General features: G+C 34.8%; 1 protein-coding gene across 9 annotated transcripts in view; it reads right to left on the minus strand.

Moving 5' to 3' along the window:
- Nucleotides 1-301: 301 nt before the first annotated feature.
- Sycp2 (synaptonemal complex protein 2) overlaps nucleotides 302-17431 on the minus strand; it is a 62484-nt gene continuing 45354 nt past the window's right edge. For 8 of the 9 annotated variants that reach the window (XM_063284681.1, XM_063284684.1, XM_063284678.1 and 5 more), the window contains 17 exons: nucleotides 17335-17390; nucleotides 16877-16934; nucleotides 14086-14248; nucleotides 12667-12704; nucleotides 12070-12246; nucleotides 10449-10647; nucleotides 8928-9133; nucleotides 6528-6710; nucleotides 5660-5750; nucleotides 4896-5051; nucleotides 4104-4213; nucleotides 2532-2626; nucleotides 2334-2433; nucleotides 1874-1932; nucleotides 1669-1750; nucleotides 1508-1564; nucleotides 302-459 (listed from right to left, as the gene is read on the minus strand). In XM_063284681.1, coding sequence (XP_063140751.1) covers nucleotides 385-459; nucleotides 1508-1564; nucleotides 1669-1750; nucleotides 1874-1932; nucleotides 2334-2433; nucleotides 2532-2626; nucleotides 4104-4213; nucleotides 4896-5051; nucleotides 5660-5750; nucleotides 6528-6710; nucleotides 8928-9133; nucleotides 10449-10647; nucleotides 12070-12246; nucleotides 12667-12704; nucleotides 14086-14248; nucleotides 16877-16934; nucleotides 17335-17390 — 1905 coding nt within the window. In that variant the 3' untranslated portion in view covers nucleotides 302-384. The remainder of the gene's footprint in view (nucleotides 460-1507; nucleotides 1565-1668; nucleotides 1751-1873; nucleotides 1933-2333; nucleotides 2434-2531; nucleotides 2627-4103; nucleotides 4214-4895; nucleotides 5052-5659; nucleotides 5751-6527; nucleotides 6711-8927; nucleotides 9134-10448; nucleotides 10648-12069; nucleotides 12247-12666; nucleotides 12705-14085; nucleotides 14249-16876; nucleotides 16935-17334; nucleotides 17391-17431) is intronic. The other variant, NM_130735.1, reaches the window with a different exon arrangement.

The following is a 17431-nucleotide window of genomic DNA, read 5'->3' on the forward strand; positions in this document are numbered from 1 at the left end:
TACTAACAAGTAAAGATTTTAAAGCAGAGCCTTTCCCCCTTTCAAAGAATGGCTAATATTTTACTACTTTTATATTTATAAACCATTATGCAAATTCCAGTATATTTTATTCCAAAGGTGCATTAATTTAAAAATACACTTGTGTAATACTTTAGTACAGACACTACTTTCACAGACATAGTTAATGTAAAAATATGACCCAAAGTTCATAGGACACACAAGTGGCCTTTGGAGTCACGTTTTTCATCTCTAACATTGAGTTGGGAGGTTCTTGCACACAAGCACAGAGGTGCTAAGAGGATGCATATTTGCAAGGCTACTTTATTATTTTTTCATTCATACACAAAAACTAATCAGATAAAGTGTGTTGACAGCAGCCAGATTTCATGCATTGTTTCCTTCATGATCCTTGAATAATGACTCCAGTCCTCTGCGTATGTTGAGAAGTTCCTCTTCATGCTGTGACCAAGGGGAAAGACAACCATTTGCATAAAGATACAATTAGTGCTGATTTCACCCACTCTCTTAGGGTCTGCATGGAGGTATTAGAGGATTCTCCCATCATTAGCAATATTCATGATACTGGAGAAAAGATTTGCAATCTTCCAAAACTCCACATAAAAAAATTTAAAGAAAGAGTTAAAAAATTATTCTAGGAAACTTTTCAGTGAGGACAAACTTAGGCAGCTAATTTGCTCAGAGCCGTGAGCTCGCAGCCTCTACACCACTGAGTGCTGCATGTCAGTAAACTCTCACAAGTACTTTAATACTTTATGTACATAAGGTTACTATTATTATGTACTAAAAACTTTGAGAAAACCCCTAACCATGTCTGTAACACAGTGGCATGTGTCTCTCTGGAGAACACCTCATCCGAGAATGTAGCTGGTAGCCTACTTGACTTCTAAAAACCCAACTATGTTTGTTTATGCAAATCAATGAAGTGTCATTGCTAATCCAGGTGACAGTTCTTCCACTCAGCAGTCTGGGTTGCTTGGCTTTAGTTAAAGTGCAGGGTGTGTTTAAACAGAGCAAATAAGCCATGTCTCCACTTAGTTTTTGCAAACCATTACCTGTTTCCTCTGAAGGGATTCCTCATCCATCCCTCATCTACTCTTACAAGGTCCCCACAATTTAAAGAACTAAAAAGTCACCAGGTCAGGTTAAATCTGCCTTCTCCAAACCTTCACAAAAAACCCAAAAGAAAATAACAAAAACCCTTTGTTTTTCCCATTAAAAACAAAACAAAACCCCATAGAAGTAAACAAGTGTGAAAAGTTTTTGGAAAAATATCACATTAAAAAAAAAAAAAACAACAACAACAACAAAACACAAAACGTAAAAAGTATGTCCATGTCTATAATCTGAGCATTCTGGAGACTGAGGCAGGAGGATCACAAATTTAAGGCCAGTCTGGGCTCAAGATCAAGAACCTATTTTATAAAACAGACAGAAAAAGGCACGAAAGCGAGGTAAGTAGACGGAAGCACCCACTTAGCTCACTCACCATCTCCTTCAGTAGCTTGTCTTGTAGCATTTTCATGTTTGCTTTCATCAAACACATCTGCAAGCAACATATTTCCCTCATGAAATTTATCAAATTTTCACAACAAAAAGGCAAGTTAGACTAACTAGCAAGGTTACAAGATAAGTATAGAAAATTTATACCTCAGATGTAAGAACATTCTCTTCATAAACAGAATTATAGACAAGCAAACTTTTATCCAATGAAGTTTTCAAAGCACGAAACCTAATAAATAAAATGAGAATGAACTTTTTACATAGCTGTTCACATTCCACTGTTATAGTGTAGCATATGTTATGTCTCAGCTACAAATGTACAGTCTTGTCCATTTAAAAAAAGCATACTAACCTTTCTCGCTCACTTTGGTGAAATGCCCTCATCTTGTGAACTATCTTTTCTTCGATGTCCTAAGTTTTAAGGTACAAAAAAATCCTTGTACTTTAACATGATTAAAAATTAAAACCTGAAAGTAGAATTAATGTATTTCTACTCTAAATTTAAGTAAAAACTGGTTATAGGCTAAGATTACTACTGTATATAGTATACACTTCTTCAAATTACAAGTATTACAAGTAAAAAAAACTCTCAGCTGTCTCCCACATTAACAAAGCTATTCATTAAAAACTTGTGGGAAATTTCAGAGTTCAACTGCAGCTGACTTAAGATAGAACTCTGCTTTAAATAATAATCAATTCAAATCAACTAATCAACAGACCTGCAACAGTCTCTCACAGTGTAGTACAATTTTAAAGACCTATACTTAGATTTTAAACATTAAAATTTTTTTTTAATTTTTAGAAACACAAACCACAAACTCTTTCTCCAAGTCTCGTAAAGTCTGTGAGTCTTTTTCAACTTTTTCCAGCTCATCTAGGAGAGTGACTTGGAATTTGTCAATATTTTCATCCCTATTAGAAAGGAGCAAATTGATAGTTTTAAACCACAGGACACAGAGCTCATAAGCACACAGTGCGCAAGGCTTACCAGACAGATTTGTGCTACAGACCTGTGTCCCCGAGCTTGACAGGCCATTGCCAACAGATGTTGTTGAGTCAGTTTCAATGTCTTTGTAGTAAAATCATCCATGATTTTATGTTGTGTCTGAAAAATACTTTTAACTTAAAACTTCTTTATAAAATAACAACCTGACCAAGACTGTATTATGAAAAAGTGTTTTCATAACACATAAACAACTAAGAAAAACTTAGAAAATTAGAGATGCAGTTATTTAGAGTCAATTTTTTATAATGAACTAGACTTAGCAGTAGCTACGTGTGTTGGCCAGGATTTGAATATAGTTCAGTTTGCTATTGTTTTTAAGGCTACTACATTTATGATAGTTATAAAAATTGCTATTGACAATAGTTTTGTTTTCAAGAGTACAGCTTAATACAACTTACCATTCTTCACAAAAGACTTGCACCTACCAGAGACACATAAGAGAGTTTAAAATTACAGATTCTCTTGACCTTGGGAAAATGAAGATTAAGAAATTTCAGATCTTGGGACTGGAGAGATGGTTCAGCAGTTAAGAGCACTGACTGCTCTTCCAGAGGTCTTGAGTTTAATTCCCATCCCAGCAACCACATGGTGGCTCACAACCATCTGTATTGGGATCCGAGGACCTCTTCTGGTCTGTCTGGATTGAGTGACAGTGTACTCATATATAGAATAAATAAATCTTAAAAGAAGTCAGATCTTATTTTTTGATAAAAGGAAAAGGTAATCAAGAGATAAGGTTGATAACTGGCTAATAATTGTACTTATCATTGTTCAAAGAAAAGAATGAACTAATTATTAGTTCAAATAAAGACACAAGAGAATGTGATCTTCCACCTAATATTACCAAAAGGTAAACAATGGTTTTAAGATGTACTTTGTATACACTGGATCCTCAAAAACTAAGGCACAGTATAGATCTGATGAAAGAAAGCTGGGAGTGTATATGCATTACTCTCCATGAATGATAACCTCTGGATTAAGTTAAAATGTCTAAAGAGGGTGAAGACATAACTATCTGTAAAATGCTCATCATGCAAGCATGATGATCCTAGTTCTGATACCCAGCACCCACATAAAAAGCGAGGTGCAGGAATATGTACTTGTAAAGCCAGATCTGGGGAGGTGGAAACAGTATATCTGGGGCTTTCTAGTCAGCCAGTACAATATATCTGAGTAAACAAATTGTACCTTCATTGAGAGATCACTTCTTGTCAAATAATCAATAAGGAAGGTAAAGAAGAATTGAAGACACCTAATATAGTAGGCCTTTGGCCTCCACAAGCACATATGTATGCACATGCACCAATCTGCAAAATGTATGCATGTACACCTCACTCACACAAAAACAAAAAAGTTAAATACCTAAACACTGCAAAGACAAACTGAACAGAAGAGAAAGAATTTTTGAGAGATTTATTTTAGAAATGAGAGAGATGTCTTTCATCTGACAATCATTCCAATTTAGCACATATGCAAATTATGATTCATGTATATCCCAGTTTTGTTGGCTAAGGATCAGACAATCCATCTATTAACTACAGTGTATATGGTATCGTGTGCTTAGGAGGTAACTCACGTCAGTTTTCCTTTTATAATCTGAGTTGATGTTATCATAAAACATCCCAGCACCTTGTAACTCCTGTTGCCAGTCCTTAGGAACAGAAAACTCTGGTGTTGATAATGAAGCTGTAATTTTAGACATTAAGAAATGAAAACAATGAGCTAACATTAATATATGCATTACTACAAAGTTTATCCTTGTCTCATTAAACTGAGAACAAAATTATTCTTCATATTTTATGGGTGTTTAAATCCAAAGCAGAGTTTTTTTCATTTTTATTAAAAGTGAAATCTTTGTCACAGAGCTGTTTGATAGGGCTATTGAGGCACAAACAACAACTAAGGTGCAACATTTGGCACTTTTAAATTTGATCCTTTAATAAGGTAGAAGTAGCTGGGTAGTAGTGGCTCACACCTTTAATTTCAGCACTCAGGAGGCAGAGGAAGGTGGATCTATGAGTTCAAGTCCAGCCTGGTCTACAGAGCTCATTCCGGGCTACACAGAGAAACCCTGTATCAAAACAACAACAACAAAAAAGCAGAAGTACCTGAAGAGTATTTAGTGGCAAACTAACACTTCAGATAATTTATATTTCAGTAAGATTTCATGATATGTAAGACATGAAATCAGAATATTTAGGACCCAGGCTACAACTTTTACAGAAAGTCAAATTTGTAATAAAAGTCTATATCCATCTTGGACTCACCCAAAGCTATTATTACAAAGAACTGTTTCATTGAAGTCATCCAAACTCTAAGAAACTACCCTGTAAATAACTGGAGTTTGACAAATTTTTGATGTGCTTACTTTCAGAGGTATGCTGATCGAAATGTTCCCTTTGACATAGTTTTTTGGAAACCAAATGTTCCCTTTCTTCTGCCTCTTGCACTTCTGCTTCACTGGGATTACTTAGCTCATCTTCTTCTAGGTACATCCGTCTTTTGCTACCACGTTGACTGGGACCTTAAACAGTTAAAGAAAATAGTGCTACAACAGACGCAACATATCTACTATTCTATTGCTTTAAACATAAAAGCTTAAAAACAACTATGTTAAAGTACACAACTTTATAAATATTTTTATAACAAAATTGAATAATGACTTGAAATTGATATGACTTGAAATGTAGAATTTATTTAGGTGTGACTTTTAAATAATTAGTAATTACTTTAAAAGCAAGGCTGTGGCTAGAAAGATGTCTTAGTAGTTGAGAATACTTGCTACTCTTTATAGAGGATCCAGGCTCAGTTCTTAGCACCTATACAGTGGATTACAATTGTCTTTAATTTCAGTCCCAGCATACCAGACACCTCTTCTGGGCATTGCACACACATGGAGAACACACACACACACACACACACACACACACACACGGAACACTATGTATGTATGTATGTATGTATGTATGTATGTATGTATGTATGTATGTATTTTCAGACAGGGCTTCTCTGTGTAGCCCTGACTGTCCTAGAACTCGCTCTGTAGACCAGGCTTGAACTCAGAAATCCACTTGCCTCTGCCTCCCACCTGGCTAAAGTAAATCTTGAAAAAGCAAGACTATGTCTACAAACCTGATACATGAGTATTGTCATTGGGCATGTCAAACCATATTTTCTCTATTTTTTCACTAGACAATGAAAATGGAGAGGCTGCATGATTTTCCTAAAATAAATATTAGAAATTAGACGAGTACTATAAACACTTAGATTCATCTTTGACTATTCTTTATCAAACTCCCAAGCCAACAGATTTCAAATGTTGTCAAATTCTTTTCAGAGCATCTTACATCTAGCCTTTATTTTCATTTAAAGACTACTGCAAAAATAATATTTATGATAAATTAACATCAACCTCATGCTAATGGTTTTTACTAGACATTTTTGACATTTCCAATTTTCAACTTCTTGTTATTAGTGCCTTCATTTTGAGTAAATATGGAGACACAGAAAATTTCTTTTGAAGTGACATTTTTCACATTTAAACTCGTGTTTTACCATTTGAATACAAATTTGCATAACTTTACTTAGATTACTATTCTTTCTTTTTTAATTGATGTGCTCTTCTAGCCAGTTAAGGACAGCTCAAATCCTAGTTCCCCTTCAAGATACACAGTTTATTTTCATCTTCCATGTTATACAGGCAACATATCTTTACTGACTGTCCAATGGAGTGTCACGCTAACAAGAAGTTCAGCCAATCAGATTTCTATGTAGTCATGAAATCAGAAAGTCTTATAAATACGTAAACTCTGGGATTTTGCCCCTATATCCTTACTATTTTAAGACCTTCCTGTACTCATCTTAAAAGTTTTGATTTTTTTCCCATGACTAAATCATTCTACATGTTAGATATCAGATTCTCCACTCACAGAAACTGAAAAAGAATTATTTTTTCATTATGATTCCAACTGAATACTAGCAATGTGAGTTGGCACGTTACCTCTCTCTTGCTTTGCACATGGTTTTCACAGCTATCCGGAGATTCGGGTTCCATATAAAGTTTCTCTGAACTGTTACTGCTTACATCTGAATAGCTGTTACAATGTTGGGTTCTTTGATTATTTATCACTGAATTTGTATTTTTTATATTCATAACAGAATTATTCTTGGTTGTGTGTCTGGGCTATGAATGAATAAGACATACAGAAACTCAAAGAAAGTTAGATACCTGCTTAAAACAAGAAAAAAGCTAAGTAATACAGGAACAACTTATAATTTTAGAGCATCACCTCAATGGTAAAATTCAGAGCCCTCTTAAATGTAACATTAGTTAATTCAACAGCGGATATCTAGCAAAGCCCACGAGCGAAGATGCCTGCTAGCATGGCTTCTAACCCTCAGGGGCCAAGAGACTTTAACAAGAAAATAAAATGAAAGTATAAGAATTGATCATATAATGCAAAAATTGTAATACTTTATATAACTCTACAGAAAAAAACTATGACAATTTAGGGAATTAGAGAATTCAGTAAGATCACTCAAAATACAAAAATCATTAATTTTTTTTAGACAAGACCAAACCACTTACTTCTTGGCTTTTTGTCATAACACACAAAAGCAAAAAGCCTTTAAAACTCCCGAAATATAAACTGGGATGTGTGTGTGTGTGTGTGTGTGTGTGTGTGTGTGTGTGTGTGTGTGTGTAACACCTAGCAAGGGTAAAACTAAAGCAGTGTAGTATTAGCACTGATAGCCAGACTCACATGATCAACAAGAGTAAGCCTTGGGTTATAGTTAATGTAAACATTGTAAGTGGGAAACTTTAATTATTCATAGGAAATTCTGGAAAGACTGACACCTAAAAGCTTAAATCAAAAATTTCATTTTCACATTAAAGGGCAATAGATTAAGGAAGAATTAGGTCTTACTAATACAGTGCAGGTTGGCCCTGATATTTCAATCTTTCTACCTTTACTTGAGTGCTGAGACTACAGGTATGTATCAAGTATACCCATTAGAGTCTGAAATACTCTGATGATAAGAAACTTTATTAAAATCATCTGTCAGACCGGAGTTCTGGATTCCAGCAAGTGAATGATATAATGATATGTAGCCGATATAGGAACAATATCCAAACCCATATAAAGAACTCCTGGAAAGGCTGGGTATAGTGTGACACACCTTTAATTCCTGCACTTGGGAGGCAGAGACAGGTAGATCTCCAAGTCTGAGGCCAGCCTGGTCTACCAAGTGAGTTTAAGGACAGCTTGTGCTACAGACAGAGTGAGACCCTCTTTCAAATCCAGACCCCTCCCACCAAAAAAAAAAACTTCCAGTAAACTTTAATATAAATCAACAATTCCATTTACAAGTTGGAAAACATAAATAGGACTAGAGATGTAGCTGGTGTGGTGAACAATGCTTATCTAATGTGAAGGAAGTACTGGACTCAACCCCTAGTGCCATAAAAACAAAACAATTAATTCATTGGATATCTCAAAATTTCTCATTAATGCAAAGAACCAGAAAAATTCAAAGACAAAAGCATCAGCTAGAATACAACTGGAACTATGGAAAGGGGGCAGTGACTGCCTTAGTTCCCTGCAAGTGAGTATGTAGCAAACTAAACTTGCATCAGAATAGAAAGCATCATAGGTGATTAAGGAGGTTAGAATTAACTAGATGTACATAGACATTTACAAAGTGCCATGTGAAGGGTTTAAAAGATGCAAAAAAACATGATAGAATCTAACAGGATACTAGCTACTGGGATTTGTAGAAAAATGAGTCTTGCAAAGAGGAGGGCTGATAAGATAGAGCAGGGCTTTCTCCTACATTTGCTTTAAAAAGCATAGCACTACTCTGAATTGTGCACACTGACAGTTTAACCTAAGATTTTGTTTGCAAATATCCCCTGTAAGACTACTGGTTGGGAAAAGTAAGGGTTTGTGGGGCTTAAAATAATCTAGAAATAGAAAACACACAACTGAAAGCAGTGGGTCAGCTGGTGTACCCTATCAGCAGGTGTTTAAGTTCTCTGATACAAGTGTGCTCAGTGTGCTTTTCTTTTAGTGACGGTACTGTATTCTAGTTCCTCATTCATGCTAGACAAGTGCTCTAAGTGACACCGTCAAGCCCTAAACAGTCATTACTACTATTTTATTATAAGCAATGGTTAGTACGTATTGAGTTTTAAAGCTCCTTATGCAACTAAACAGTTGAGCAACATGGTTTTCAACTACAATCTTTCCAATTTCGTCAACTTATTAATTTAATAGCTAAAACTTATTACAGGTTATATAAACACTGAATAATATATATGCAACACATATTTGGTAAACTACTAGCAAGTTACTTACCACTTTCAGATCCATATGATAAAAGAAAATTATATTCTTACCGAAAAGGGCAGTCCTGAAGCAGGTGAGCAACTCTTTCTCACACATACTGCACTGGTCTCACTAATTCTTGGTGATTTTCCATGACCTACCACTCTATTGCTTCTGTTTAAGAATTCAGGTGATGCAGCTTTTGGATATGGTGAAAGAGACTTTGTGATGTAGTCATAATCCTGAGTAAAATCCCTTTCTGTTATTTTCTCTGTACCTAGATTTCCCAGAAACATAAAGAGACAAAACAGTATTATTCTTCATGCTTGCTCTAGAATGGGCATGACAGATTTAATAATTTATCAAATCCTCAAGGATTAAGTGTATTTTAAAAGATACCAACTATATTTGAAATACTAAAACTCTCAAAATTGCCCAGTTTAAAATTCAGAACTTTCAAAATAATTTAAACAAAAATATTTACATTATGAGATTAAATATAATGATCAACTTACGTGTTACGTTAAACATCTTAACATAGTAACTGCTATAAAGTAAGAGAAGTTTTACAAAGTCAGTTGATTTAAATCACTTACTAAAAATGAGGACAGTAAATCTGGGGGAGACAGCTTAGTCAGTAAAGTGCTTGCTGCATAAACCCATCAGGACCTGAGTTCATTCCCTGGACCCACATAAACAGCCAGATGTGGTGAAATGTGCATGTAATTCACAAGCTTGGGAGGTGACTCTCTGGAGCTCCTCAGCCAGCTAGAAATTCTATTAGGTGGGCCCAGGTTATCAGTGAGACCCATTTTCTTAAAGAGCTTGGGAACATTCTATATGCACACGTACATGATACATGCACATTTTTTAAAAAAAAGAGGATGTAAGCTTTAATAAAAATCAGTTCTTAGTTTTTAGCTCAATCAAGGTGTGTGCATCTGTCTTTAGCTTATCTAATGTGACACTGATTCTGAGCATTGAGAAAAATCCAAGGACCTTGCAGCTACTTTAGGGGAAAGAGATATGTTAAGTCTTGAATTTAACTGAAATTATTCATATTTGGGATTGCTTTAAAATAGCTTCACAGGAACTTAGTTTTTGTAACTGAAAGACATAAGTTAAATCTCTAAGAAAATGAATTTTCATTACCAATTATTTTACATAGCAAAAACCTGTTTCTGAAGATAATCTGTGAGTTTACAGAATCACCACAATATTCCTTAGATTTTTGTCAGTTTATTGTATAAAGGATCCCATATTCTTATGTTAATAAATATTTTAGCTTAAGTATATTAAAATTGTTGTTACATCTTCATTTTATAGTTTATGAATGTTAAATATTTTCACATTGAATCATTTTATTTTTAACATCTTAATATGAAAACTTTGGATATTCTATTATGTTCTCAAGTTGGCAATAAAACAACAACAAAAGAACCCCAAATTATTAGCACTTAACTAGTTTAAAATGAACCTTTTAGCTCCTATCTCAAATATCACAAAATTAGTCTTTAAATATTTTCATAGACTCACAAAAAGAAACCATTAAGTACTCTTGTAAAGTGCAAGGGAAATGAAGAAACACTGACATCTCATCACTTCCACAGATGACGAGCTCCCAGACACAGATGCAGAAGACAAGTACAGACTGTCTTCTCTCCCATTTCTTAGCGTAGATGAATTTTTCTGTTCTTCTGAAGGCTGTCCTTTCAGCGCTTCTGTATTGAAGACTTTCTGTTGTTTCTTGGGCAGTTTCTTTGTTTGGGCGCTGGAATGGACAGTCTCCTCCTAAATGCACCAATAACTTCAAATTATGCTCATACACTTCAATAGTTGGACCCATAAGTTACACTACAACATTGATTGACTTATTACTATAGCATAACATGAACTTAGATATTAGCAAAAATATACTCCAGTGTACTAGGAAAATATATTGAATACTTGGACTATAATTGTCTACAAATAGAATATTGTTAAGGATTCAAAGTTTAGAGAAACTTTAAGTATCCAATTAGAGAAAACAGAATTCCTTAATTACATGGTGTTGGAACCCTAAGAAATCTGTGTACCAGTATGATAAAGGGAGACATACATGAATAAGGCTGTGGATCAAATCAAATACACTTGAGAAACCCGGGACTTTACTTAGAGTAAAAAGTAATAGAGAATTTATTATAGTTCTGGGCAAGAGCTTGAAAAGACATTTTAAAATGAATGAGATGAATGGCTTAAAAAGACATATTAGATGGTCAGTATAACATTAAAGCAAGAAGTAACAGAAAATATGGCGATTATTGTCAGATCCAAAGAAAACTTCACTTCTTCAAATTCTGAGGGTTAGACAAAAGCCAGCATTCTTCAGGAAACCGTTTCCTCTATACCAAGTAGACAGATTCCCTATCACAGGGGCAAAGAGACAAATAGCTATTGATGGTGCCTATTAGCATGCTGGTCTGAAATGTACCTATTATACATGCATCCTGGTTTCTCTCCTCCCACTCCTTACCCTAAACCTCTCCAGTTCAGAACTTTCCCCACCCCCAGCTTTTCCTTTTAACCTGCTACTTTGGCTATGCTCGCTCTCAGTCTCCTCTTTTGTGCTCACTTAGTCTTCTTTGCCCTCACAACTCCTTGTCTTCATCCCTTTCCCTACCTCCCCTCATGGTCATGTCCAGTCTGCTGGCTTTGTTCAACCTAATACTTCCCCCTCCAAGTTGGATTCATCCAGATGCATCTGGCTATACTTTCCTCTAATATCTATAACAAAATCCTTCCACTTAACTATACCTTGGAGCAGTCATGTTAATCAGTTTAAAAAATTATGTCATAATGTCTTTAAAGTGTTTCAGGCAAGTCGTAACAAGAACACAAACAAACAAGAGGAAATGGTGGTTTAATGGGTTAAGATCAACATAGTGTTAGTTGTTAAAGTCTGATCTTTAGCATCAGAAATCTGGGCTCAAATTCTCTCCACCACTCCTCAATATGTAGATTTTTATATCTCAAGCCTCAGATTCTCACTTGAGCTTAAAAAAAAATGAGAGTACTCACAGTAATTAACCATCTACATATCAAATTTTAAGGTAAATCTGTAAAGTTGCGAAAACTAGCAACATGCATATTATAGACACTATTTGAATATAAATGTAATATTTAGTATAAGAAAACTAAATTTAGAAATTATCGATTTTAATTGTATTTATTTACCTTTGTTGGTAGTTTATCTTTAAACAAATATGAAATTTCTTTTTCACTCTCTGATTCTGATCCTGAAGTTGAGAGATCTTTGTAATTTTTTTTTGTTTTTGTTGCTCTTCGTGGAAGTCTGGTTCTCCCATCTACAATTACTTCATAATCATTTTTCGCAATGTTTTTACTGAGTACCTTTAGGGGAAAAGTTTCTGAATATTGTAAAATTAGTTACAGATATATCTGAAATATAAACTATTTGCTATAAAAATGGCACAATGACAATTATATATACAAATATGTAGGAATTAAATAATTCTTGATTAGAAATCTTAAGTGGTTGCATTTTCTGTTGCCATTCCTATCATCTATCACTGTTTTATTCCCACCAGGCAATATCTAAGATGACCAATTTTCTTCAAATTCAAATATGAGTGTGCACATGTGTACAGCTGCACACATCTAGAACCAGAATTAAATACATTCAAAATGCAGACACTGATTAAAGATAAAAATGAGGGAAAATAATGCAAAGTCAGGACCAAGGATCAGGTGTGGGGGCGTGGCACGTTATTGTTAGAACAGACATTGAAAGGTACATTATCTCTCAGTTACCACTGTGGATCTTGGCTGTCCCTTTTCCGTGGATGACCCTGCAATTCAGGAAAATAAGATTAAAATTTTCAACCAATAAAATTTTCAAAACATTCTTGGAAGTATAAATTTAAAATCATAAAATAACACGCCCCTCACCTTTAGTACTTTTACATATTTAATAAGCTTCCCTGCTTTACATGATGTCAAGCCACCACGACACAGGGACCCTTAATCTCAGTTTTTCTGCTGGAGAATGTGGTCTTCAGGATTGTCAGGCTACTCTGGGGGCATGCCCTTTCCCTACACTTTGTTCATCATGATAAGAAATAAATCTTTAGATTCATTCAAAAACTTAAATATTCAAAATGGTAACTCACTAGTGTTTGATATAGTGTAAATTTCCTGTCTCCCTTTATATATTACCAAGCTTTTAAAGAATATCATCATCCATGAATCCATCTTTAACTTGAGGAGCCTTTGGGTAAAGCTGAATCTACATGTTCTCTTCACTCCCCCTAATCATCTTTATGCTAATCATTTTGCTGAAATCTGTTCCTATTCACTTGCTTAAAAAATTCACTTTAAGTATGTGTTCTAATCAGACACCAAACTTCTTAAAGTAGTATATCCTGTATGACAACCTACGACTTGCTTTAGTTTGTATACCATCACTTTCCTTGGACTTAGCCATACTACTGACAACAGTTTTAGTCCCACTTGCTTCTTGGCTTCCAAACACATTATATGCCATCATTTTTATTTCTTAGAGAGCTAAAAGTGAGATTATCAAAGCCACGGAAGCAAAGCTTATTTACAAGAGTCTTCTAATATAGTCAATAAACCAGTTCATACTTATTAAGCTTACCATCCAACACTGCAACAAAATAATTTTCATAGAAGAATTTTTTAAGTATTTATTGACTACAATATTTAAAACCCCTACCACCACACTGAGATCCCTAACATTCATGTTTTAAATAAGTTTCTCTAACAGTAGCCTCTAAGAGAGCATTTGCATCTTACATTTCTCCAAAGCTTCTTGTAAACATGCTACTTCAAGTCCAAACTCAGATCAGATCTAGCCTCATCTTTCACTATTTTGTGATAAATATTATATATTCTAGCTATAACAACTCTTAATTCATTGACCATACTATACTATTTCATACTTGTCTTACATATAATTCTGCTTCTTCATGCATCTGGTTGGACTCTTACACCTTTTGCAAAATTCACCCAATATTTCTAAACACATGCCAAAATCCACATCTATTTTAACTTCTTTCTAAGCCAATCCTCCTTTGACTGGCCATTTTTTAATATTGAAATAAAAGCTGATTTCCTTAAAGTAAATATGAATTTAATTTACAAGGCCCAGAGCATTTTATATAACTGAAATAAATTATTTGCAACATAATCTAAAATGTAATTTCTTACTTGATTTTATACTTTTACATTTTTTTGTGTTTTTATTTCTACTATAATCCATTAGTCTTTTTGATTTTGGTTTCCTTAGCCAGCTAATGTCAGTCTTGCTGTCATCCCAACCACATTCTGTTTCAGTGTCACTGAAGAGAGTTTTCCTCTCATGACTTAATATCTATAGAAAGAAAATCAAAAAACATGTCTTAGTATGTGGCATACATAGTAAGGCAAGCTTTTACATACTCCAAAGAATAAACTAAATGCTGGTTGAGTTTTGCCAATTTTGTTGCTGTCTGCTTGATCATTCCAGACTGGTGAGGGCTCAAACTCAGGGCTTTTTATATGCTAGGCAAAAGTTCTACCACTGTTGGTACATTCTTAGGTATAATTTTTTAAAAACATTCCATGATTTATCAATAAATGGAATTTTTCTCATATTGTCCATGGTTAGTTAAATGCCAGGTTAACTCAAGTTCTCATTTTCATAACATTCACTTATATAGAGAGTGCTCAGGACAGCCCAACACAGCAGTCTTGGTTTCCTCATCTTGAAGTCTTGCCCAAGTCATCTTCTGATGGGGTACATTTAGTGACATAATTGACCATTTTCTAGCTTATTCTCACACTAAACTCTCTGAGAAACACATCATATGAAAAGTTCCAAAACTGTTGTAGGATTGGCTATGCCATCAAGGTTTTCAAGGCGCCATTTTCCAAGCTAGATTACACCACTTTGGTAACTGTTCCTAACTTGAAATTCCCCCAATTCATTCCCAGTTAAGGGAGAACGGGTCTCACTGTATGTCCATCCTATCAGTAGTAATCTGCATTTAGAACAAGTCAACTATACACAGTGTAAGTCTCTCAGAAGGGCGAAGACTAAAGAATATGTTGGAAAAACATCAAGGCATTGCTGCGCTCTTGGTAACTTCATTTTATGTTTCTCTTTGTACTTTTTTGCTGTTATGCAGGTCATGTAAGTTACCTTTGATCCAGCATGGCTTCCCTCTTCAGGTTCCTCTTCTATTTTGTCCCTTTTCAATGTTTCCACACCCACTCTTATCCAGTACATTCACACTAGTTTGATTAGACGTGAATATGTGAAGAGAAATTTGAACTACATTCTTTCACTGTATTTATTGATGGGTTAAGTCTCGGCATTTAATTTTGAAAGCATGAAGCTGTCAATGTCATATGCAAATTTAGAAGGAAAAGAAGTCCAACTTTATTTAGTTTGGCTTTTCTACTATATAAGTTTTGCAGGTGGAGAAGTGAATTTGAGGACTGAACCTTTATTAACACTTGGACTAGATCACTGTTAACAGGCTATGGCCTGAGGAGTCCTGCTTCTGAGAATCTAGACTCAGACTTTTCAATGCTACTTTTCTTAATTACCACCATCTTTTGTGCTCTAGATTCAGGACTTGAAAGGTATTCTCAAGCATCTACAAATAAAGATAAATGTTGATTTGTTTCTTCCTCACCTTCAGGATTTAAAGATAGAAAACCCTTATCCCCAAATTCACACTGCCATTTTGCTTCCTTTACTCCTGTTTATTGGGTATGTTGTTTTTGTTTTTTTTCTAAGGATCCCTTGAGTTTTTTCCAGAATGGAAACCCACTATGATAAACTGGATGCCACCATTCAGTGTCATTCTGACTCATGTGTACACACCTCCATTTGTTAACCTCTCAAATTCCCTCCATGAAGGCATCAAATACCAGAATCAAAGCCATCTGAAGGGTTGTATCGACAACTCACATGATTTTACATCCATGAAAACTTCAGATCACTTCTCAAAAGACAATGACAACTGCTTTGATGGTGCATCAGGAAAGTTAAGCAGATGAAGCAGGAGCACACTGCACATCACTTTTAGGTCTAGTCTCACCTCATGGCAAGTCCTAGTTCCAACAGTACTATACAGGCAGGTTTTTTTTTATCTCTATAATACTTGTATTATTCCCTTGTTTTACTTTCTATTTTGTAGTCCTTGAAGTTATATACAATAAAGATCCTTAACCCAATAAAATTTGACAGAGCTATCTGTACTTCGGTTTTAAAAATTTCATATGGCTATCTCTAGAATTAGCCATGTTCCTTGAAGAGCAAAAATCTCTCCATTATTCCCTACACATATATTGTTGTGCTTACCCACTTTAGAAAAAATATCCAATCTATGAGCCAAAACACAGTAACAGAGTCTCATATCTGACTGTGAACTGTTTGCCTGCACACATGGAAGTGGAACTGGAATGACAGATGGCTGTGGGAAGCCATGTAGGTGCTGGGAATTAAATTTGGGTCCTCTGGAAGAGCAGCCAGTGTACTCCCAATCTCTGAGCTATCCCCTTGAAGGCCCTGAAAGTTATTTTTAAGCACTAGCATGTATTCTCCAGTTCAGTAGTCTCAAGTATTAAAATGTTTAAAATAAATACTCTTTTGAAGGTTTCATTTGCGTGGTATGTGTGTGTCTGTGTGTATTAAGCCACATGTATGTAATTATATGCAGAGACTGGAAAAGGACATCAGATCCAATGGAACTGAAGTTACAGATGGTTTGTGATCTGCCCAGTGCAGGTGCTGAGAACTAAACTCACATCTGTGAAGAGTACCAGGAACAGGAGTCACTGCACTGAGCCCCACGGCAGCACAGGAGACACTGGTTCAATTGGCACATTACAGTACATTACATCACATTACATCACATTACATCACATTACATCACATTACATCACATTACATCACATTACATCACATTACATCACATTACATCACATTACATCACATGGTGCAGCTTACTCTTTCATCTTTTGTTTTGAGAGAAAGGTCACGTTCATCACGGTTCCTTACATCTACCCTGGAGGAACAAAAGTACACATTAATTTTAAACATGCATCACATTTTGTTTTTTCTAACAGAACTGGAAAATTACTAAGATTTCAGATTTAACTTTCACTAGTTTTAGCATTAGCTGGGTAATTATTAATCCTTTCTGAGCTCAGTTTTAAAAAATGAGTTTGGATAAAGGACTAAATTTTCAACTCTATATCAAAGCCATAATATTCAAATTAGCAATTATCCTTTATACATTCAATTTAAAAATAAGTGCTGATGTAGTAGTCACAGCTAGGGTAAATCATGACAGTCCTTTCATATGTCAAAAACTCAGACAGGATTAAGAGAGACCATTATTTAAAAGAAAGTATATGGATCTAGATAGAATGCGATATATTGAATTATAATTTTAAAAAACTTACAATTTTATTGAATTATCCATACTAGCTTCTCTAGTTGTAGCTTGAAATTCTTGGATCTAAACAGAAAATAAACAGGAACAAAGAAAAAATAAGACAT

Source organism: Rattus norvegicus, chromosome 3 (assembly GCF_036323735.1).
Source record: "Rattus norvegicus strain BN/NHsdMcwi chromosome 3, GRCr8, whole genome shotgun sequence".
NCBI lineage: Eukaryota > Metazoa > Chordata > Mammalia > Rodentia > Muridae > Rattus > Rattus norvegicus.